Source organism: Antedon mediterranea, chromosome 5, assembly GCF_964355755.1.
Source record: "Antedon mediterranea chromosome 5, ecAntMedi1.1, whole genome shotgun sequence".
Taxonomy (NCBI): domain Eukaryota; kingdom Metazoa; phylum Echinodermata; class Crinoidea; order Comatulida; family Antedonidae; genus Antedon; species Antedon mediterranea.
Genome location: NC_092674.1, coordinates 3,440,584 through 3,464,595, shown reverse-complemented (window position 1 = coordinate 3,464,595; position 24,012 = coordinate 3,440,584). Strand labels below are relative to the sequence as shown.

Genomic DNA, 24,012 nt, shown 5'->3' with positions numbered 1-24,012 from the left:
ATTAAATTATGCCATTCTTACCATAAAAATTAATATAGTATTAGCTTGTTTGTTGTAAAACTTTACGTACAAAAACATTAAGAATATTTATTATGGGGAATTTCTTCATTTTTAATAGTTTGATAAGAAACATTGTAATGCATCATCTTCATGATCAATAAATACATTCAAATGATTATTAAATCTAGTCACTGCAAAGGCATTATCTTATTTATAGTGAGAATAATAAAAAATAACAAGGCACAGACAGAATTATAATTTGTACTACTGTATTAAAAAAGTTTATTTACAAAACCACGACAATGATAAATACTTAATGTTAATTTTTATACCTGTCTATTCATACCTTTATTCGTGTGAACAAGTATTAAGTTAAGCATATAAAGCTCTGTCTACACTATCAAACTTTATGCGAAAAAAAAAATGATGTGTCATAACATGGACACAATGATGTCATATCACTACTATATTAGGGCACGTCACACTTTTTTTGTCTAGTTTGATAGTATGGACAGAGCTTCTTTACATTATGGTTGGTTCCTGCAGCATATTTATACTGTATATGTATTTCTTGTACATTTAACTAGAATACACAATAAATTTCCCAGAACTAAATGTTTACTGGCTGGCCACTTCTTATCAAAAGAAATCTTTAAGTCATTAATTTGCTCTTCTGAAATTGCAACTATTTTGTAGAGATGCAGTGGAGCTGGTGGTTAACATGCTTGCCTTCCAATCCCAAGGTCTGGGGTTCAATCATGACCTAGTGCCAAGGTTGGAACTCACGACTCTTTCAACTCCACTCCCTAAGTCTCAATGAGACTTAGTTTATAAACACGATAAATTATACAATAGTTTATCCATCCTATAATTGGTGAGTTACTCGCGGTTGGATTCATGTTCATTTACAATAACGATCGGCTTTCATCTTTTCTCGTCTGAAAGAACAAGTCAAGGAGAGAATGATAAAATAATGGAAATCTACACTGCAAATGATACATAGGGGTGACTCTTGTTAATTACAATATGACTGTTCATTTAGCTTAAATATGGTTGTAAAAAACATAATTTCTAAAGCTCTGTCTACACTATCAAACAGTATGTGACAAAAAAGTGTGATGTGCCCAAATATGGTAGTGATATGCCCAAACATTGTAGTGATATGACATGTCCATATACGGCCACATCACGTTTTTTTGTCACAAAGTTTTATAGTCTAGACAGAGCTTTATGCAGCATGGTGAGTTGGTTATAAATTGGAATGCATACCTGTCTAGTAATTCCTCATGTAGTTTTCCCGTAGTACGTGCTCGCTCTAAATTTCCACTATCTTCTTGATTTATTCGTAACCTTCGATCTTCAAAACTCTGAAATTTCTTTCTAAAAATTAAAAATGTTGATAGTTGTTAGTGACAAGACTGTTAAAATTTGGAAATTACATGAAACAGTAAATTATTTCTTATACATTTTTAGTGGGTATTTATCATATCTGATTTACCCTTTATTAAATATCATATTTCATATTAATAACCATATTTCTAACTTACACATAATCAACCTCGCAATCTTTTAAATCTCCACTTTCCTCCTCTTCTGATTTTTTGGGTTTCTTTACTAACGATTTATTTGAATAAATCTACAACACAGAAAATATCATTTAAATAAAAAGTCAACTAAAGCCTTGTCTACACTATCAAACTTTATGTGATGTGTCCATATATAGACATGATGACATCAAAGATCTGAAAAATATAGAAAACACCAACATACCTTGAGCATTTCTTCTGGGCCAGCTTTAGAGTTGACTGCAACAATATCACCAGCACTATTGCATGAAATAAAGCAGCCATTGTAGCCTTGCAATGCAGTTTTACCCTAAAAACAAAACAATACATAGAATAATAAATATCAAATAACATTTTAAACCATAGGAATGTGTAAATTTTTTTGCAGGAACTGAAATCCCAACTGTACAATAGACCTACTGCAGCAGTCTACAAATCTATACTTACATCTTCAAATACAGGTTCCCATTGCTCTCTACTACCAACAGCATCTGAGCGACCTACGACCTGGTTTTCTGCGTTTACCGATATATATTTACCATATCCAGACTTCAGTGCAATCTTTCTGTCTGATATAGCGATCGCTGAAAACTGCTCTGGTGGCGCTGGACCAATGGAGGCTACGTAAAAGAGAAATATTATTTAGTTTACAGGACGGTGAAAATTCTAAGACCAATTTCTAATGCAAAAGATTTTTAAAAACATACAGTATTATTAAAAGCAAAACATTGTTAATATTTTGATACATAAATAATTGTTATGAAGAATATATGTTAATGTATCTCTCTTTTCTACTTACAATCTGAATTTGGAGCTCCCAGAGTAAACATTCCAGTGTCCATTGCATAAACGTAAGCATTTTTTCCTATCTCTATGGCAACATTCCCAGTGATTTCATTGGTTTGTGACACTTGCCACCACCCACCTGAACAATAAAAAAAAAATCATAGTTTATTGGTTTTTCTGTGCGAGATGGGTTTTTGAGAGTAAAGTACAGTTCTTTAATTTTATTTTATGCGACAAAAAATATCTTTTCTTAATTACTGACTATTACTGTATTAAACCCACCACGTACATACCTCTTTGCTCAGCTTCTATCTCTCTAGAATCTTTCACCTCTTTTTCATGTTTTCTTTTTTTGTGTTTTTTCTTTTTCGATGAACTGAAACAATAAGTAGTTAATATTAATCCTAGGCTATGTACACCACGAAAGTCCTACCCTCTAACGATGGGCTTTCACCCTGTACAGAAAGCTGCAAATTGTGCATTATTCGTTGCAATACTTGGCCTACCTTTAAAATATAACAATTACCTTTTCCCGTCGGTGGTTCCTTTTAATTTTAATTTACCACCTTTAACAAAGCTATATTCTGACATTACGTAACTAATTTTCAATACAGGATTGTTAAAATATATAATTTTAGTACGCAAAACAAAATCATATCCCCGATAAATGAATACCGCGTTGGTTCATTTTGTTAAGAGAGAGAGGGAGAGAGGTGAGCAGCAAATCAGAGCCATATATATAAAGAGTTACGACATTGAAAATTAGAAGCCATTTTTGTGTCAAAGAATTCGCACGCTTTGGGCGCGGTCTCTTTTGTATAGCGTTTTCCTATAGTTCATGCATTATTTTTAGATTTTTTTGTCTATGAAATAACGCTTATATTCCGTTTTTATTTTAGTAATTAATTTTATTAATGGTATTAATTTGGTAACGTATATATATTGTGTCTATAATAACAAAAGAATAAATGCTAGGGCCTACATGCAAGTCAGGATACATCAAAGCATGAGCCAATACAAAAAACACACAAATTCACCCCTCTTTTTATACAGTATATGGCTCTCTGTGTGTTTTTGACACAAACTTTCAGAGACTCGTTCATCATTTCATTTGTAATAATTTGCCTTTATTATTTTAATATTGTTCATACCCTATTCAATATATTAACAAATATATCCACGACACTTTATTATTTTATTTAGGCCTAGTCATCAAAGCATGCAAATTATGAATTGAAAATATTACATAATTGTTATTAATAAGACGTAGTTATGGGATGTTTCGTTCCAAAATCAATCAATCGAACTTTATAATGTACTAGCGCACGCGCGCGCAATATTCTTTGCAGCAAGTACTTCTGTACGCTGTACACATCGATATTTCACCGTAAAATGTGCAGTTACATTTTTTTTAAATATAAGAAAAAGTTTAAAGTATTTTCTTGCTCCTACACTTTACATGCAATAACGGAGACAAGTTTGACACAAATTGATCTGCATATCACGTGACTATAATCCAATGTCGTAACCCTTTATATATAATGGCTCTGCAGCAAATATTAAGAGGGCGCCCTCTCTAAATATCGCAAGATTGATCGATATTAATATTATAGAATCGGAAGGAATCGATTTGTGGAATGACAGTTTTTAAGTGTTTTTGTCTTGTTTTTCAATCAAGAAATGTAAACATGTCTGTTGTAAATTCATGATAATGATATTGCAAACGTTGGGTAAGTTATGTTGTACTTCTAGTTGTATTAGTGATGACGTAAATGGAAACCAATATTGATGCAACTACCTGTACGTCATGTGCAGGCTAGGCTAGTTTAATAGTTAGGCCTAGGCCTAGGCTAGTTTTATAGACCTTTCCCTAGCTAGGCCTAGCCTTGGGTGATCAAGCCTCGCCTCTTCTGGCTAATCCGCGATGTACCTGTGTGTTTAGTCGATATACGCGATATTCGTTGTTCTGTTTTGTGTGGACACAGCTCAAATGAAATATACAGAATGACCAGGTGAAAATTATTTGAGGAGCTAACTAAGAAAAAACTTCAACAATATTTGTTTTGTTGTTGTTTGTATTTATTAATTAAATGGATCCCAATTAAATTATATACTATCTGTGTTTTTAGTTTTTTTTATCATTTTTTTTTACAGAGATGGAAAAGTTGGTTAATCATTAACATTTATTATTAAATTACAAATATTTATCATAGTTAGTCATCTTATAAACATACCAAGTTTGAGATTACTGTGCTGTACAGTACACATTGTGCTTGTGGTGTTGCTTTCTCAGAGACCAAGCCAAATCACAAAAGAATTTCAACTTACACATGCTAACTATGCAAATGTGCAAAATACAATCAGCCAATTAGAGCTAAGTAAACTGAAAAAATCCTTTGCAAGTCAGTATTAACAATTTATTAACAATAAAACTAAAATAATAAATAATTAAATATTGAAAACTGAGACTGAATGAAAATGTTTAAAAATAAATATTAAATTAAAATTACAAATTTGACATTATTAACTTATATATTTGTTATTTTGTTAAATACAATTTATAAAATCTTTCTATATATTTTATAATATAATAAATTGGCACAATATTTAGTAAATAAACCATGCAAATCAAATAATTGTAAATTAAAAAAAGTCTAGATAAAAATGTATAGTAAAGTAAAATATCCAGTCATAAATGGGTTTTAAAGATATATTGCCCCCCCCCCCCCCGAAAAAAAAATTGTTTAAATTGTTTTTGTTGAACATGCAATTTTAATGTCACAGAATACTGTAGTATTCACTTTTATAAACAAAATTGGATAAGAAAAATAATTTTCCTGTAAAAAAAAAAGAAATTGGCTGCCAGCCGAATGAATTTTTGGTTGAATTTAACCATTTATTTTGTCATTTTACAAGTGAAAACATTTGTTAAGGAATTTAAACCAACTATTTATCTAGTATGACAGGATTTAGCTAATGACACTGAAACCCATCACTAGACAGCAGTCAATTAACATCATGTCATGTTGGTGGACAAAATTAACAATATTAGTAGCTTTTTGTGACTGACACAGTTATATAACTATCTCCTGGACTCCCACAATACATTTGCATTCTAATGAGCAAATACATTTTTCAATATTGTGTTTGTAATCCCTCTTGCTCTGATCAAAGGCCAAGTTGGCGCAAAAACATAATATTCTATATGAAAAGTGATGGATATTAATTATTTTTAACTAAAAATTGGAAAAATTTCAAAAAGTATCAGCCTACTTTTGATTGAGTGAAACAAATTTCAAATTATAGGAGGTGGGAGGCGGGGGTGGGTAGGTTAAGATGAGACAGGGTCTAAAAATGGTTAAATAGAGTGTTGAATTAATCTATATTGTTCTACAGGTACTTTTTGATGCCTATTAATTACAAATATTTGTTACAATTTTCACAGCCTTAAATACAATTCTTTTTTTGGCTAGAAAAAAAAACATAGTTAAAAAATTAAAAACGTTTATATCTATAATAATAAATGAATGTAAAAAAAAGAAATTAAATTGACTTGAAAATTGATTTTTTGTAAAGTCTGATGTGGCGATCAAGATGTTGTTAATAATTGTACTGTCCGTCTTCCTGGGAGCTATCATTACGTTGGTGCTTCAAGCTTGTATCTTCTACATCTATCACTATAATCAACCAGAGGTTCCGACTCCACGAAATGGACTCTTTGAGCGTGCTCAAATGGATGAGGTAATTATGAATTAATTATAAATTCGTATTTGCTAGAATTGATAACAATTAGTTATTCTATTTTGAAATAGTGAGAAAAAAAAAACCAGCTAAAAACATTAACATTATGTATTCGTAATTTATGTTAATAATAATACTGTACTCTCTTATCACACAAATATCTTTATAGCATTTAATCTACCATCATATTTAAAATTAGGATACTGATTGTTCATACATTCATTCATGAAACATGTGTTATACTGTACGCACTAGGTGTACTGTATGCACTCCACTAGGTGTACTGTACGCACTAAGTGTACTGTACGTATTAGGTGTATATACACTAGGTGTACGCACTAATTGTGGTGTACGCACTAATTGTGCTGTACGCATTAGGTGTACAGTATGCACTATTTTTACTGTACGCATTAGGTGTATGCACTAGGTGTACGCACTATTTTTACTGTACGCATTAGGTGTATGCACTAGGTGTACGCACTATTTGTACTGTACGCATTAGGTGTACAGTATGCACTAGGTGTAAGCACTATTTTTACTGTACGCACTAGGTGTACGCACTATTTTTACTGTACGCATTAGGTGTATGCACTAGGTGTATGCACTATTTGTGCTGTACGCATTAGGTGTATGCACTAGGTGTACGCACTAGTTTTACTGTACGCATTAGGTGTATATGCACTAGGTGTACGCACTATTTGTGCTGTACGCATTAGGTGTACAGTATGCACTATTTTTACTGTATGCATTAGGTGTATGCACTAGGTGTACGCACCATTTTTACTGTACGCATTAGGTGTATATGCACTAGGTGTACGCACTATTTGTGCTGTACGCATTAGGTGTATATGCACTAGGTGTACGCACTATTTGTGCTGTACGCATTAGGTGTACAGTATGCACTATTTTTACTGTACGCATTAGGTGTATGCACTAGGTGTACGCACTATTTTTACTGTACGCATTAGGTGTATGCACTAGGTGTACGCACTATTTTTACTGTACGCATTAGGTGTATGCACTAGGTGTACGCACTATTTTTATTGTACGCATTAGGTGTATGCACTAGGTGTACGCACTATTTGTGCTGTACGCATTAGGTGTATATGCACTAGGTGTACGCACTATTTGTGCTGTACGCATTAGGTGTATATGCACTAGGTGTACGCACTATTTTTACTGTACGCATTAGGTGTATGCACTAGGTGTATGCACTATTTGTGCTGTACGCATTAGGTGTACAGTATGCACTATTTTTACTGTACGCATTAGGTGTATGCACTAGGTGTACGCACTATTTTTACTGTACGCATTAGGTGTATGCACTAGGTGTACGCACTATTTTTATTGTACGCATTAGGTGTATGCACTAGGTGTACGCACTATTTTTACTGTACGCATTAGGTGTATGCACTAGGTGTACGCACTATTTGTGCTGTACGCATTAGGTGTATATGCACTAGGTGTACGCACTATTTGTGCTGTACGCATTAGGTGTACAGTATGCACTATTTTTACTGTACGCATTAGGTGTATGCACTAGGTGTACGCACTATTTTTACTGTACGCATTAGGTATATGCACTAGGTGTACGCACTATTTGTGCTGTACGCATTAGGTGTATATGCACTAGGTGTACACACTATTTGTGCTGTACGCATTAGGTGTATGCACTAGGTGTACACACTATTTGTACTGTACGCATTAGGTGTATGCACTAGGTGTACGTACTATTTGTACTCTACGCATTAGGTGTACGCACTAGGCGTGTACAGTATGATTATTCTCTCCAAAGAGTATTGCGTAATGTTAATAACAGAGTTTCTTAATAATATAGTATTAATTTGTACAGTGTTAATTAAGTGTAAGGCAGGGGCAACCAATCAGGAGGCAGCATGCATCCACTTTTCAGACTGAAATTATTAGTGCTAATATTGCTGTATGTAATTAATAATTGATAAAACAAATTAGTGATTCTCTCAAACACACACATACTTTATAATACATATTTCATAGATACAAATAAATGCACTGATTATGTTTAAATACAGTATATAAAACGTTATACTCTTTATTCCTGATGGTAATACATATACTGTATAATGTATACTGTGATATGGCATACAAGTGTATCTTGTCTGTATGCAGTATGTAATAATCTTATTTTACGGATTTAATATGATTACGATTAAAATACAAATTCATATTATTAAACATCCTTGACAGCATTTGGTAACTGTCATAAAAAAAAAGATATATATAGTCACGTATACGAATGCAAGTGTAGTTTATTATTATCAGCATTTAATGGTAGCAGCCAGCCAGGTGCTCATTATATAATGGTGAATAAATTATATACTGACACCACTGTGACAAACAAGTCTCGTCATAACTTTTTTAGCCATTAGACCATTATTGACTACCAGCCTTTAATGTTAAAATATATGTCACTCGTCACAGGAAAGTGCCTCCTTGCTGATTCAAAATTAGAGTGACTACTATTTGTTACTTACAGTGGTAGATATACTGACATTTTGTCATAGATTAGAAATTAATAATATCCTGGTTTTATATAGCGCCTAATGTAATGAAACCTCTAAGTACTGAACATTATTACCCCAGTCATTTTTTTTTTATCAAACACGTACACATACTTCCATAATGCAGCTAGTAATCAGCGCAAAGTTGTGTCTTGATCTTACGGTATTATTACATTGGGGAGACTTTGTGTAAAAGCATGAATCGTGGCAGACTACCTTTAATTTTAATATCTTATGTCGCAAATTGATTATTGATTGGCCGCAGGATGTCCTTGAAGGATTTCGAAGATAAAAGGAATGTGACGTAATTATGTCACATTTTTATCATTAATAAGAAACAGTATTGAAAATTTATGAATAGGATTTAATATAGAGGAACATTTTAATGGCTCACTCTGTAGTATTTTATGTGAGCATACACACTGGGCTACCATGCCAATATGTAAAATAAGACAGTATGTATTTAATTGCTAACAATAACATAGTAGTAACTACAAATTCTACTAAAAAAAAATTTTGGGGGGGATAATCCAAGAAAAATGTTTTAATAAAAATGCTTTTTAATGAGATATTCTAAAAATGTTTTTTAATTAGTCATAAAGTCAAGACGGGCAACATCTACAGGATATCTGAAACATTAAATTGTGAAATATTTGATATACTGTACAGTAATATTTGACAGACTAAATAATGTATTGTTTGAAGGTTTGCATGGCAAAATCAAGTGTTGATACCACATGTATTAGTTCTGAAAAGAACTGTTTAGTTTCTCGACGTTTCCTCACTCCTGAGAACGATCAAAATATTGATCGAAACGTCGAGAAACTTAACAGTTCTTTTAATATACGTGGTGTACCGCAAACTTTATATCAACAGACTAAATAATATAATATAATGTTATTGTTAACGCTCCACTGTTTTTTTGTCCTTCCTTCCTGGACTCCACCCGTGCCATCCACTTTTAATATGAATATTCAGTTTAGAAATAATAATGTCAAAATACCGTTCCTGGTTAAAATGTGGGCGAAAATAAAGGGGTTAGATGATACTTGGATTGCATTAGCAGTGAATTTAAATCTTGGATTTAATTTAAATTATGAATAAATATAGAGTATCAAAAAATTTTTTTTAAATAGGCGTATTAGAATTATACTCAGTCATATACAGAAATTTGTTTAACAATCGGTCTCAGTGTTTTATTAAAAATAAGTATCATTTTGTATTATATTCTTCTGTGTTGAGACTTTAGTGAATTATGCGTGAATCTCTTTAGATGCAATAACATGCTTTGTTAATTTAAATCTTGCAGTCTTAGAAAATCAATGGAAATCTATAATTTAATGACGTGTTATTTGCCCTCAATTAATTTACTCACATTTCACATTCTGCTTGCATTAGTGTTCAATGCTTTTAATGTATTGGTTACTTAAAGATGTATTGTCCCCAAAAAACATGAAAAATAAAGATGAATAAAATCAGACTTTGAATATACTATTTTGGAGTTTTAATAAAGTTAATCACTTCCGTAAAAAACGGAAAAAATAAATGGTTAAATTCAAACAAAAACCCATTGGCTGGCAGCCAATTTGACTATTTTTTTGCTTTAAAAAAACTGTCATAATGTTGAGGGGATATCTTCTGAAGACTGGGTTAAAAAGTAAAACATAGTTTTGATATATTGCCCCCACTCCTTAAAACTATGCGTGAATCTCTTTAGATGCAATGACATGCTTCGTTAGTTGAAATCTTGCCATCTTAGAAAATCAATGAAAATCTATAATTTAATGATGTGATATTTGCCCTCAATTAATTTAGTCACATAGTCACATCATAATCATTAACATTCAATGCTTTTCCAGAATGTTGTATTGGTTACTTATTAATATTACTGATTAATCTAGTTTGAAAAAATCATGAAAACGGTCATAATGTTGAGGAGAAATGTATAGTCCTGAGAGTGAGAGAGATATTTAAAAGTAAAACACGAAAAAATGTTAATGAAATATTTAGCCTTCTCTCCCCCCCCCCCTCCCCCAATCTATAATGCTGGATTATATAACAGTTTATTAAATCTTGTAAGTTAAATATCACAGGTTTACTCAATTATCATAAATACTGCTAACTAATTATCTTATATTTTGATTTTATATCTTCAGACATTATCCGATCCATCTTTGCTTAATAAAATAGAGTCATGCAACGCCCTCAACATGCTTATTGCGTTCCTATTCCGTGAAATGAAAGATACAAAAGCAGTGCGAACATGGGTCATTAAGAAGATGAACGTAGAATTTGATGAACTACTGCAAAGTAAAACAGCCGGACGTTTACTAGAACAGATTAAGGTAAACCTCACGTCTCCCACAATCATCCCACAATTAGACTATTTTCATCATTGATTTTGCAAACAAAAAAACATGAAAGATCATGTTTTTTTACTATCGCCTTTAAATCAGCCTTGAAAACTCATCTTTTTCTTTCAAATTGAGCTCTTCCCATACACCGCGCCTTTCATCACTCACTGCTGGAATTGGCGCATTACAAATTCGTATTATTATTATTAAAAGAATTTAAAAATGTAAAATAATGAGGCTTCCCGTTGTTTGATGTGAATGAAATAAAATAAAAAATAAAATGGATATTTTATTTCCCTCACTTCATACAGAATTTAATTTATTTAATTACATAATGACATGACAGTTATTTCATTGCATGTTGTATTTGTTTATGAGTTGAAATAAAATTTTAATAAGCAATGGCTCATAACAATTTGTTCTACCATCATTTCTTTATGTGGGAAGTTAATTTAATGATAGCGTTGTTGTCAGTATCAGTTGCCTAGTCAAAATATATAGGCTAAAATAAAAGGTTACTGATGAAGTAATAGTACAGGCACAGAGGAAGTCTGAACCGCACAGTGATATACTGGAAAATAATTGATTATACTGTACTGTATACACTAAGAAATGAGGAAATCTGTAAGAATCAGAAAAAGTCCCACGAATCAAGATTACAACTGAATGTGCAGACATCACAGCGAGAAGTGAAAAACAGACGAGGCAAAGACGCTTTAAATATTATTATTAAAATAAAATATGACGATCTGTGCTTGGGAATTAGGGTGGGTAGTGAAAATGTAAAATTTCAGACGAGACTACGGCCCTGCATCCCACAATGGCATGGTATTGTACAAATTTGATTGGAAAGCGATCTCACTCTCGACCTGATATTGGAATAACATTAGTTCTTGAGTGTATGGACACACAACAGAGGTTAATTAATGATTCCCTCATTATCTTGATATTAATTAACAAGGCGGGATCTCCAAAGAGATACTTTTTACATACATAAACAAACTTTAATTTTGTTGTTTCTTTTCACAGGTTAGAGATTACTGCCTCGGTCCGACATTTCCAACGATAAAAAAAGTCAAATTATGTAAAGCGACTCCTAGGGAACCGTGCACTGTACCTGAGGTAATTGTCCCTTCTGTTTTGTAATATCAACTCTCAACTGAAAACCAGACACCGTTGAGCTGACCCAAAATGCCCTAAGTTTCAGAATACATTTAATATAGGAAAGTTAAAAAAAAAAAATTCTGGGCACTATTTGTTTCATGTCTACTGTCACTTATTTATTATTGTTATATGTTTCATATTTTCTTATTTAAGTTTGCGGATGTTTGCCTTATTGAATATAAATTTGTAGTATATTTCGTGCCTAGCTTACCTGGATAACCGGTAAATGCCCTATTCTCCTCAAAGAGCGTGATACTCGAAAAGTAGAAAATTCATTGTACTCCTCTCTCCATAACTATTATATTTAAATCACTAGTATTCTACTACTGTATCTGAATTTTTTTTTTTACATGTGTTTACATGTTTTGCATCTTACAACATAATCTATGAAATTGATTAAAAATCAATCAAAAACTACTTCTATATTTACACTAGATATCAGCTTTAAATCAAAGCCTTTAAATCGTTATAAATTTAAACATAATTTAAATCCTGAAATCCTTTCATCGTAGGAGATTGACGTTGCCGTGGAAATTGAATATGGAGGAGGATTTCGAGTTACCGTTGATGTTGATCTAGCGTTTGGAACGTCAGCTTACATTTCTATAACGTTGAAAAAATTGAAGGGAAAGGCGCTGTTACAGTTCACGAGGATACCGTATTCACACTGGTCATTTTCTTTTTTTGATGTAAGTTTACAACAACAAAAAATTGTTCTAATGTAGTAATATTTACTGTTCTTTACCATAATAAAAAAATAATAAAAAAATAAATAATGTAGCTCTTATTCTCAATGTTATATAAATCAGAAATTAAAATTAAATTGTATGGCATGGTATAAATGTAGATCTCTAGTACACCAGCAGTGATCAAGTTAATTGATACTAAGTATCCGTCGATGACAGCCATGTGTCTTAAGAAGAAAACTGCCTCAAGAACAGTAACTTAACCATTGCATTATTACACAGTAGAAGAATTAAATTAAGTTTTTTATTAAATATTTTTGTTATTAAAACTTGTTTGTTTTTCTTTTTAGGAACCTGAAATAGACTTTGAAGTGAAATCTCATTTTGAAGGACGAACTTTCCCGCAATTAGGCTCGTTAATTGTAAATCAAGTATGTTTCATTATTATTATTATGTTATTATTTAATACCTAAAAATAATAATAATAAAACAACCGTCAACTCTGTTACAACCAGAAAAAGGTTTTTGGAAAAGCAATTGGTGTATTTGGAGAGTTGACAATATACCATAGAGATATTAAAGTGACTTTATAATCTATATGATTATACTGTACATTACAAAGCTGTCCCCGGCCAACTCCACTCTGGCCAGTTATCAAATGTCCAGCAGTTTAAACATTTTCCTGGTCATTTCGTTACCCCATGTGTGTGGATGCATGCGCATTCAAGAAAAAAATCTGTATGACAAATGTATGACAAACAACCTTGTTGTAACATAGATTCCATAGACTTTATGTATTCACAGAAAATTGTACCACTACAATAATAGGAATACTCAAAATACAGTACCCATTAACTCGTTATTCCTCTAGAGAATCAGTTTTTAGTTAATTTAACTTTAAAAGCTTTCCAACTGTACAGTATAAATATTAGAATAATATAGGTCATCTAATGTAATTCTGTATTGAAGATAGTCATGATGAATGATGTCAGATCATTACATATTTCACAGCAGGCAAAGTACACCAAAATGATAAACTACCATTTAAATGCAAGACTACTCTATGCTACAGAACACCACCAGTATAACCAACATGATGAATTATGAAATCATTCATGCATGACTAATGAAGCATTTTTATCTGATTTTTTTTCTAAAGCAATGATTTATGTACAGGTGTAAAGGTGAAAGACTACTTAAGCAGTTTGTGATTCAGATATTACAGCTTGTCATTGTGTGTCAGGGCCAGACCCGTCCCTATTGCACAACCAAAAATAAATCAATACATAACAATAAATAATGATTGTTTTATGAAATGAAATACAGGAAATAAATAAAATTTGAAGAAGAAAAAAAAATTATTTTTGCATATAAAAAAGACAAAATAATTTGTTAAACCAAAAATCCATTTAGTACTTGCAGATAACATAGTCATCTGGTCAAAGAGAATAATCTATAAATAGCACTAAAATGTTATATTAATTAATTCAAATTATTTTCTTAGGGGGACAATATTATTATCTTTAACGAATTATATTTTATTTCAGCTTAAAAAAACCTTGAAGAAAAAGCACACACTACCAAATTATAAGATGCGGTATAAACCGTTCTTTGTAAAAGCGGTTCCACCTCACGCTAACGCCGATATGTACCTGCATGAGTCAAGGCTGACTGTCGGTAAGATGACAGTTGTCTTGATAGAGGGCAGTAGACTGGCAATCACAAACGAAGATTCGGAAGTTTATTGTACAATAGCTGCTGGTAAGTGTTTGTTTTTCGCACTCAATGTGTGTATATAAATTCCAAGTGTTTTCCTGTTATCTGAAAATCACACATTATTGTTTATGAAAGTGATTTTACCTCACGGAAGTGACAGTCAGTGGCTGAGCGTTGAGACAATGGAAGTAGTGTACAGTAGTAGTCCGGCAAGGTTTTGAGGCGCCCACACTAAATTTTTATGGTATTAGGCCAGCCAAAAGGTGTCTGGTGTTGGGAGAGTTGACTGGACATCTTTTTGGACGAGTAGGGGGTTACCCCGGTCTACTAGTTCATTATAGTGAATTTTTATTTTTTGTCAAACTACAGATTTTGCACCTCTGAACCAGGAGGACATTTTCCGAAGGTATCCTGGTGAAGTCTATGAAGTAGAAATTATAAAGAATAATCAGAAATCAATTGGAGTTATATTTAATACAAGCACAGCAGACGAATCAGAAGTGTTTATAGAAACAATACAACCTAACACTCCTGCTAGTGTAACAGAATTAAAAAGGGTACGTGTTCAGACTGATAATGTGTGTGTTCAAGCTGATAATGTGTGTGTTCAAACTGATAGGATACATGTTCAAACTGATAGGATATGTGTTCAGACTGATAATGTGTGTGGTCAAACTGATAGGATGTGTTTAGACTGATAATGTGTGTTCAAACTGATAGGATACATGTTCAGACTGATAGGATACGTGTTCAGACTTATAATGTGTGTGTTCAAAATGATGGGATACGTGTTTAGACTGATAGGATACGTGTTTAGACTGATAATGTGTGTGTTCCAACTGATAGGATACGTGTTCAGACTGATAGGATAAGTGTTCAGACTGATAATGTGTGTGTTCAAACTGATAGGATACATGTTCAGACTGATAATGTGTTCAGACAGATAGGATACATGTTCAAACTAACAGAATACATGTTCAGACTGACAGAATACATGTTCAGACTGACAGAATACATGTTCAGACTTATAATTGGCATGTTCTGAGTGAATGTGAAAGAACCTTTACTAATGTGTTAATTAAAAAATGTATTTTTTCTAGGGTGACATACTACTGTCAGTGAATGGTAAAGATGTTATATCATCTAAAAATGCTGTTAAGTTAATCAAGGAGACCAAAGGAAAGTAAGTCAACATACAATACACATCCAAATATAGACCCCGCATTTCTGTATGAATTCCTACTAAGAATAATTTTGTTGTTTTAGGTGCAAATTAAGAGTTCAACGTCCTACACAACCGGTAGACGCACCTGACGGTAAAGTAGAGTTTGTGGATCAAAGTCAAGAAAACGATTACGATGATTTTATCAGTGATACAATAACAACTCTTGGGTATAGTCCACATGAACAAATACATGGAATACCAAAACAAATGGCGGCAGCCACTACAACCCTCTCAGAGAGCATCTCCCCTATACTACGCCGACGGCAAAACAATCCAGATTCACGCCCACAGCACAAACGGCGTGCATCGTGGGGAGCGATGGACTCGAGTTTAGAACCTTTACTGGATCTAAAAAGCGAGAGCACTCATAGCTTAGGAATGTTTTTGAAAGAGTCGGAGAGAGTTAAGATCACAAAAGCACAATCACGTGAACACAGTAAGAGTTTGCAATTTAATGGAATGTCGCCGAACGATCCCGACTTGGACACGATAAGTCTAGCGAGTTGTCCGCCAGACTTTTTAGAGGAAACTATCGATGCACAAATTCTGAATATGGGTGAGACGACACGACAAAAAAAAGAGGATTTTCATTCTTCCTGCTTGCCAGCATCTAGGGTGAGGGTTATTATAGTCACTTTTTCTTCACAGTCTATATTCATTTCGGTTATCAACTTCTTTAGGCTAATTATTTCTAGATAACATGTTATGCCGCTTAGCTAATATGCTATCTAGGTTTTGGGCTGTAAGGCAGTGGACATGGGATTTGTAAGCAATAACCAACCTGCAGTATAATGCTAATACAAAAACTGAAAAAAGGTCCATATCAAAATACTTTGCAACCTTAAATATTTTCCTCCATAAAATTAAATATTTTTCATTCACCAACTTTAATTACATATTTATACTGTAAAACCAGAAACTTTCGCACGCGTTAAACTTTCGCTAATTTTGTGAGTGATTGAAATTCATGAAAGTTCCATGGCGCGAATAATTTTCAGAACGTACTGTAGGCCTACTACTGTATACAATAACGTATGTATTTAACATCTTTATAACACAAAGCTTATGATATTGTTACAGTATTTACTTTATTTTTCAAATTTGCGAAAGTTTTATGTTGCGAAAAAATGGCCGATGTAACCAATTCGCGAAAGTTTCTGGCTTTACCGTTTTGATTTTCATAAAATATATTTTGTAGGATATATGCTGGGATGAGTTTTTTGAGTTTGAATTAGAAGACACAGATAAATTTCTTAATATATGTGTCTGGAACCGTGTCAAAGGTCAGTTAGGAGAACGAGACATTCCAATTGGTTATTGCAGCGTTCCATTGATGGACGTCGCTTTGCAATGCTTAACAACACTGTCGGGAGAACATCAAGAAATGTTTAAGTTGTTTCCACCGCAGAAAAAAGCAGGAGCAAGGTTACTTTTATAAATTTTAACTCAACATTTAGTTTAAGTTCCTTTCAAATTGTGTCGTAGGGCCCCCCGGAAGAGCAGTTTTTTATTCTATTACTGAGAGGGCTACCCTACTGAAAGAAAACGAAATAAATAAATAAATCTATAAATAAAATTTAAGATCCTCCATTCATATTGGGATATAAATCTGATCTGAAAATGGTAACAGATAATTAAAACCTGAATAAGGACCTGTTCAAGTCAAGTCAAGTATCATTTACACTGAGAATATGACAAGATAACAAAAATCAAAGAAAAAAATCACATCACATTCTAGAATCCTACAAAACATATGTGTGATTGAAAAAACACAAAATAGTTGAATCAGGCCTCTGTGTGAACACAGATTAATAGTCATAGTATTTTTATTTTGTCAATTAAAAAGAATTAACAGAAGTTTGTTTTGAATACTGGCATATCATCATATATATATAAATCCAAAGGCAAATTACTGAAAAAGACAATGCTGTGGGTATCAGTGGCTGGATCTCAATAGAGATACAAAAAAAAAAGCGAAAAGCTAAATCAAAACGATAAAGTAAAACAGCCCGCCAGAAAAATTAGCAGAGCTTAAATAGTTATATATATATATATATGAGATCCAGCCACTGATACCCACAGCATTGTCATTTTTTTCAGTAATTTGCCTTTGGATTTATATATATATATATATATATAATAAATCTATATTGAGGCAGTTTTAACTTATTTGATCTTGATTTTTTTCTATATCCTGCCTAGGCAGCTCTTTGATTTATATATATATATCTATATATACCGTATATATAAATTAAAAGGTATGCCTTTTGAATTCGTCACACTTGGTTTGAACCCTTTTAGGGCACAATTAGTTATGAAAACATTGCACAATAGTATGAGTAATTTAACATTAAATAAAAATTACTAATTATTTTAGTCGACATCCAGTGTATGGAAATCTATACCGTCATTCTGGGTTTGAAGGCAACCTCTGTTATGGTGACGTTACATTAGGGTTCCATCATTCACCGTTTGAGAGACAAGAATTAAGTCTAGATGAGATTCACACTAAAGAGGAGGAGTTAAAGAAGTATGGGCAAGAGACACAAAATGATCACTTAGGCCATCAACCAAATATAAAGACACGCGCACGACCAGATGACTTAAAGTAAGCATACTAATACCTATCATGACATTTGACCCCTTTTGAAGACCATGGAAAGGTTCTCAATGTACCATGAAGTATGTTGTATAGTTTTCTCTTCTATGATGAGCTTTTAACATTTGACCTCTGACCCTAACACTGCTACTTGTAATCAACGTGTGTTTAATATGTACATAAAGTACCTGTATGTTTTACAGTTTTCTATGACAAGCTTTTAACAAGGAAATTTGAACTCTGACACTAACACTGCTACTTGTAATCAACATGTGTTGAATATGTAGGCCTACCTTAAAGTTTTCACTTCTATAACAAGCTTTCTACAAGGAAATTTGACCTTGTGTGTTTATTGTGCTTTGCTTATTGTTTCTTCAGCTTGGTGTCAACAAAACGCCATGTGTTTGTAGGTACGCAGTTTGCTGTTCAAACTAGATGTGGCTTTTGCAATAAAAAGGTAATGTTCTACAAGTAACAATAACGCAAAGATAAAAAATATTTTATTTAGTATCACACACCGGGTCTCACATTTTGTATGATGTTGTATGTTGCTCCACAACAAACATTAGATTTAAGCATAGAGATATAATGATTCAAGTTTATCATATAATTAATATGCCAGATAATATTAATTATGCCAGATAAACGGGCGATTCATGTCAATTTAACCTCACCAATTATTTCACTAATTTGTGGCGTGGACACCAAAGACAGTAAGTGCAACTAAAACTAATTTAAACTGTAATATTGTCATCATTACTGTATTTAGGTTTGGACAAAGTATGCGTTCCAATGCAAAGTATGTAAGCTGATTTGTCACAAAAAATGTTCAGAAAAAACGCAGGCCAAGATGCCGTGTGATATGTAAGTGAGCCCTCTACATTATTTCAACTATTTGTTTCTATGACATGCATACTTTTAAAGCATTTTGGTTCATATTTTTTTAATCCGCTAATATGATTTCACAAAAAGGTGCATTGAAGTTTGTTCCTCTTTGTGTTTGAATATTACAATTTATTATCGTATTATTTTTCATTTTTAAAATGATATCATAGTTCTTTCATAACCATTTTTAAGGTTTAGCAGTCATGGTTCAGATATTTCACGCAAAAAGCATGACTATTTTGATCTTATCTTTTCAATTTCACATCCACTGTTTTAATTTCCTAAGGGTTTTTTTTTGTATGTGAAAGTTTTAGTCTTTTTATTACCGTCTAAATGGTCTTAAAATAATCATTCAATTTTAGACTCCTAGGCCGTTCCAAATCCGATCTACAATCCCCGGCACGTGACATTCAACTCAAAGTTCCAAAGTCGGTTACCCCAATGATATCACCTGGAAACTCGGCTAAGAACACACCTCTCGCATCACCCGCATCCACTCCTCCAGGGTCGCCCCCATCGTCTGACGAAGAGGAGGATGTGGATGAGTTGGTACGAAGCATTCATAACTTAAAGGAAGAGCTGCGAAAAATAGTGGATCCTGATGGAACAAGTATGGATAACGATGCCATGTTTATGACAGCTGCAAGAGAGGTAGGGGGAGAGTCAATATTACGAAAGACAGTTGAGATACTGTACACATGGAATTGCTACTTTATGTGGACAGGAACATGCTATTATGCAAGGCCATCCAACGACCGATTTTTCTAAAATTTTACTCTTAGCTCCAAGCTATGAAGATGCCAATACTGGGTTAAATAGCCACTATAATTAACTAGAGGTTCCTGTCAATATGATAGCTATAATGAATACATAATACTCGGTTTTGTATTAAATCATAGCACAATACATATCACACTTATGGCATCATAGCACACAACCTACAGTATGACATCATAGCACATTACCTAGAGTATATCATACCACACTATCTATGACATCATAGCACACTACCAATGACATCATAGTACAATAATACCAATGACATCATAGTACACTACCTATGACATCATAGCGCAATACCTATGACATCATAATACACTACCTATGACATCATAGCACAATAATACCAATGGTATCATAGCACAGTTCCTGTGACATCATAGCAGCACAATACCAATGACATCATAGCACAGTTCCTGTGACATCATAGCACAATACCTATGACATCATAGCACAATAGTAAAGAATCACTTTCCACTTTTACTTTTTTTCACATCATTATCCAAATCACTATGTGCTTCAAATTGTTTAATAATAAATAAACAAACATTTTTTGTCAAGAGAACTAATAAACTCTTTTTTATTTCAGTTGGGAAGAGACTTGTACATCGACCTTCCAATAGATGAACGGAAAGACAAGTTGGACATTATGGTAAACATAAAATATTTCATAAAAAACATTTAGTTAATTATTTCATCGCTACAATAGTTAATATATAAATAAAATCCATAGGTGGATCTAGCACTCTCTCACAGCCAAGCCCACCCTCCTCACCTTTCTTAGAGTTAATATAAATGTAAAAATACAATGTAAATGATTTAAGGATTACTCCTCCCACCCCTTTCCCCCTAAAAATAAAAAAATCCTGGATCCACAAACTACAACAATCCACCTATAGAGTATCACGGTGTGACGATAGAGAGCTCTGCATGGTTGCTAGCCAACCAAAAAATGCGTTCAACGCTACTATGTTGATAAACTCTAAAGATCTGTATTTCTATCAAATTATGTATCTTAGCTTGATTTTTTTTAACTTAAACTGTAGTTGAAGAATAAATATTTAGTGATCTTTTGAAATTTTAGTTTGTTTTTATTGAAAATTATTATGTTTTAAAAATGACTATTTCAATAAGCCTATTCCAAAACCATTGGTGACCTTGGACTCACTCAGGCAGGTTGAACGCATTTTTGGTTGCGATAGCAACCATGCAGCGCCACCCACTGTCGTGATGTCAGCACCGTGATACTCTATAAAATGCAATATCATGATTGTTATTGACAGATCAATAAACTGCAACAAGAGATAGACCATGAAGCCCTGAAACGTGCGCACCTTGCACAGGAACAGCACAACGCCGTAAAGGGTTCAAATCGGGAGTTGTCAACCGCCTCTAAAATTCAGAAGAGTGAACAACGAATGGAAGATTTACGACTTCTTATGATTCACTACTGTGCTGGGATGCAGCATTGTAACGAAGCACAATCTAAAGATTGAAGGGGAGAGAGGTGTGTCAGAGATTTTAAAAATAGACAAACAGGGTCAGCTACTAATAAGATACAAAACCTCTTTCTACACTATCAAACTAGTTTGATATACAAAATGTGATGTGACAACATATAGTAGTGGTATGCCCAAATATGGTAGTGATATGACATCATCGTAGACAAGGCTTTAAACATAGAGAAACAGGAGATTTGTTCAGATTAATCTGGAATGCAACAGAAAGCAACGATTGAGGGTTTCAAGTAGAGTTGATTAAAGTCTGTAGTCCTGAGTTGCAGATGACGAGATACAAGAACCTACGACAAAACAAAACTTAATCTAAACCTAAAACACTATGGTTAGTTCTCTTTAAATCCATCATAGTTCTTTTTAAATCCACTTTAGTTTTTAACATCTTTTAAAGAAAACCTTTGGTGGTTTTACACCTATTCAGAGATGTATATTTCAGGGGACTAGAAAATTACGTCTTAAATGTGTATTTCAGTTCTCAAATTTCCACCTATAACAGAGGTGCACCCCGTCTAGCCAATGTTGTTGTTAATTTATACCTCTAAAATGGTCTGTACAGAGTTATTGTATGGTGCTGGCTCTGACTGGGCCGATCGTACAGTGCTAATGTTGTCACCTTATGGTGCTGTCTCTGACTGGGCCCATCGTACAGTGCTAATGTTGTCACCTTATGGTGCTGGCTCTGACTGGGCCGATCGTACAGTGCTAATGTTGTCACCTTATGGTGCTGTCTCTGACTGGGCCCATCGTACAGTGCTAATGTTGTCACCCTCCAACTGGGCCCACCTTATTTCTTAGATAATTAAAAATATAATTCTAATTGTAACTTATGATGAAATAATATCTTGTCTGAACTTTTTACAATTGTACAAAAAATATAAAAAAAAAAACAAACATTATAGTTCTCTATTAAATATTTTACATATTTTTTAAATGTTATATTGTATATATTTTTAATTTGTCTTAAATTATTAAAGTGTGATTTATATTCATTCAACATTTTAAACTAACCCGTTGAATGGTAATTTTTTTTTCACTGGCTAATCGTAATTAATATATATTTATAATAATTTAAACTGAAATGCTAACATATGCTAAACTCAAAGAAGGTATTAATAGTGGAATGCTTGTAAATATTAATTTTGATATTGTATTGTATATTGATTTTTGTAGACATTGTATTGTACTTGTAAAAAATGTAGCATTAATATTAGATACTTTTTTTAAATTGCTCTACTGCAGTTACTGCAGTAACTACATTTTTTTACTGCCCTAATGTATTTTTTTACATTTTTTTATTTATTCGACTTCTCACTAACTCAGTTAGTGAAGGATCTGGACCAACAGGTGGTAAACACCTCTAAAACGGTCCAGTCCCAATTTGCACAGTGGCTGTGTGTGACAGTGGCTGTGTTTGTGTGGACTAGTACACCGGGGTAACCCCCTACTCGTCTCGAAAGATGTACTAGGTTCTTTAAAGTGTGCATGAGCTATGTGTACACTGGACCTACGGTTTATAGTCCTTATCTGAGAAGACTCGTTCTACCACCAGAACCACGGAGCGAGTGAGCCTCGAACCCTTGCCGATGTTATGGCTACGTAATTACGGTTCCACTGTCTTAACCGCTCGGCAACTCACTGTTATGGTTATATAGTTTCAATGTCGAATTTTATGAGGCAGTAGCTGAAATAATGATAATTTTGATTCTGATTACTCAAAAAGGAGGGGCTAAATATAAACAGCTTAAAGATGCAAATTGAGTTACTGCAGTAACTGCAGTAGACTAATTTTGACATGGTTTATTTTATCTAGTTATAGAAATAGAATAGAACTAACTACAGTAGTAGTATAATAATATGTTGAAAGGGCGGCCCTACCTTAAGCTTGGTTCCCACTGGACGCAACACAAGTCATGACCAATCACAATGCGATGGAACACTTAAGCGTTCGCATGTGATTGGTCATCTTATTATTGTGTTATTCCTACATAAAAGTGGGCTGTGTAAGAGGACTATTACTATAGTATAACTCATTGGGTTATTATTATTATTATTATATATTAGTCCATTACTAATATTTTACTAATAATACCGCATATCCCCAGGTATAGTCCCAGTATTGACCTTAGATCCAGATATTAGGCCTCTCTCTATAGGCAGTTTGGTTTTATGTATGTATACCAATCATTTTTCCACCTGAAATCAGGGTTTCCTTGGGGTATAGGGTATAGTCTGCCCAATTTCATGTTGTGGTGGGGGGGGGGGGGGGTATATGGTATAACTATAGTAAAACTAATTAATTTATTATTACTGGTAATAATGTATTACTTATTCCAATCCTATGCATTATGTAGTATAGTTGATATACAAAATGTTTCATAAAAATGAAATATTATTCCTCTTGAAAGTTTGCAATATTATAATTAAGAAGTGCAATCAGCTAAAATATATGAATAT

General features: G+C 33.2%; 2 protein-coding genes across 2 annotated transcripts; one reads left to right on the top strand and one right to left on the bottom strand.

Annotated features, from left to right (window-relative positions):
* Positions 1-252: 252 nt before the first annotated feature.
* Positions 253-3,031, bottom strand: LOC140048731 (protein FRG1-like). Its single transcript, XM_072093506.1, has 8 exons — positions 2,878-3,031; positions 2,645-2,727; positions 2,365-2,490; positions 2,013-2,185; positions 1,771-1,875; positions 1,548-1,636; positions 1,270-1,380; positions 253-938 (listed from the first exon to the last, which is right to left on the bottom strand). The coding sequence occupies exons 1-8, from the start codon at positions 2,940-2,942 to the stop codon at positions 902-904; spliced, it is 789 nt and encodes a 262-aa protein (XP_071949607.1). The 5' UTR covers positions 2,943-3,031; the 3' UTR covers positions 253-901.
* A 949-nt stretch (positions 3,032-3,980) lies between these two features.
* Positions 3,981-22,656, top strand: LOC140048583 (PDZ domain-containing protein 8-like). The gene is made up of 17 exons (XM_072093331.1): positions 3,981-4,081; positions 5,928-6,092; positions 10,789-10,977; positions 12,016-12,108; positions 12,663-12,839; positions 13,187-13,267; positions 14,384-14,597; positions 14,922-15,109; positions 15,653-15,735; positions 15,819-16,392; positions 16,976-17,202; positions 18,155-18,385; positions 18,755-18,833; positions 19,146-19,240; positions 19,624-19,912; positions 20,631-20,693; positions 21,325-22,656. Exons 2-17 carry the CDS (start codon positions 5,946-5,948, stop codon positions 21,535-21,537), a joined length of 2,943 nt encoding a protein of 980 aa, XP_071949432.1. The 5' UTR covers positions 3,981-4,081; positions 5,928-5,945; the 3' UTR covers positions 21,538-22,656.
* Positions 22,657-24,012: the final 1,356 nt, after the last annotated feature.

Coding starts and splice junctions, on each gene's coding strand:
- LOC140048583 (XM_072093331.1), top strand. CDS start 5,946: ATGTTGTTAATAATTGTACTGTCCGTCTTCCTGGGAGCTATCATTACG. Junction 12,840..13,186: donor GGTCATTTTCTTTTTTTGAT/GTAAGTTTACAA, acceptor TTTTCTTTTTAG/GAACCTGAAATAGACTTTGA. Junction 16,393..16,975: donor CCTGCTTGCCAGCATCTAGG/GTGAGGGTTATT, acceptor TATATTTTGTAG/GATATATGCTGGGATGAGTT.
- LOC140048731 (XM_072093506.1), bottom strand. CDS start 2,942: ATGTCAGAATATAGCTTTGTTAAAGGTGGTAAATTAAAATTAAAAGGA. Junction 2,728..2,877: donor GGAACCACCGACGGGAAAAG/GTAATTGTTATA, acceptor TTATTGTTTCAG/TTCATCGAAAAAGAAAAAAC. Junction 2,491..2,644: donor GATAGAAGCTGAGCAAAGAG/GTATGTACGTGG, acceptor TTTATTGTTCAG/GTGGGTGGTGGCAAGTGTCA.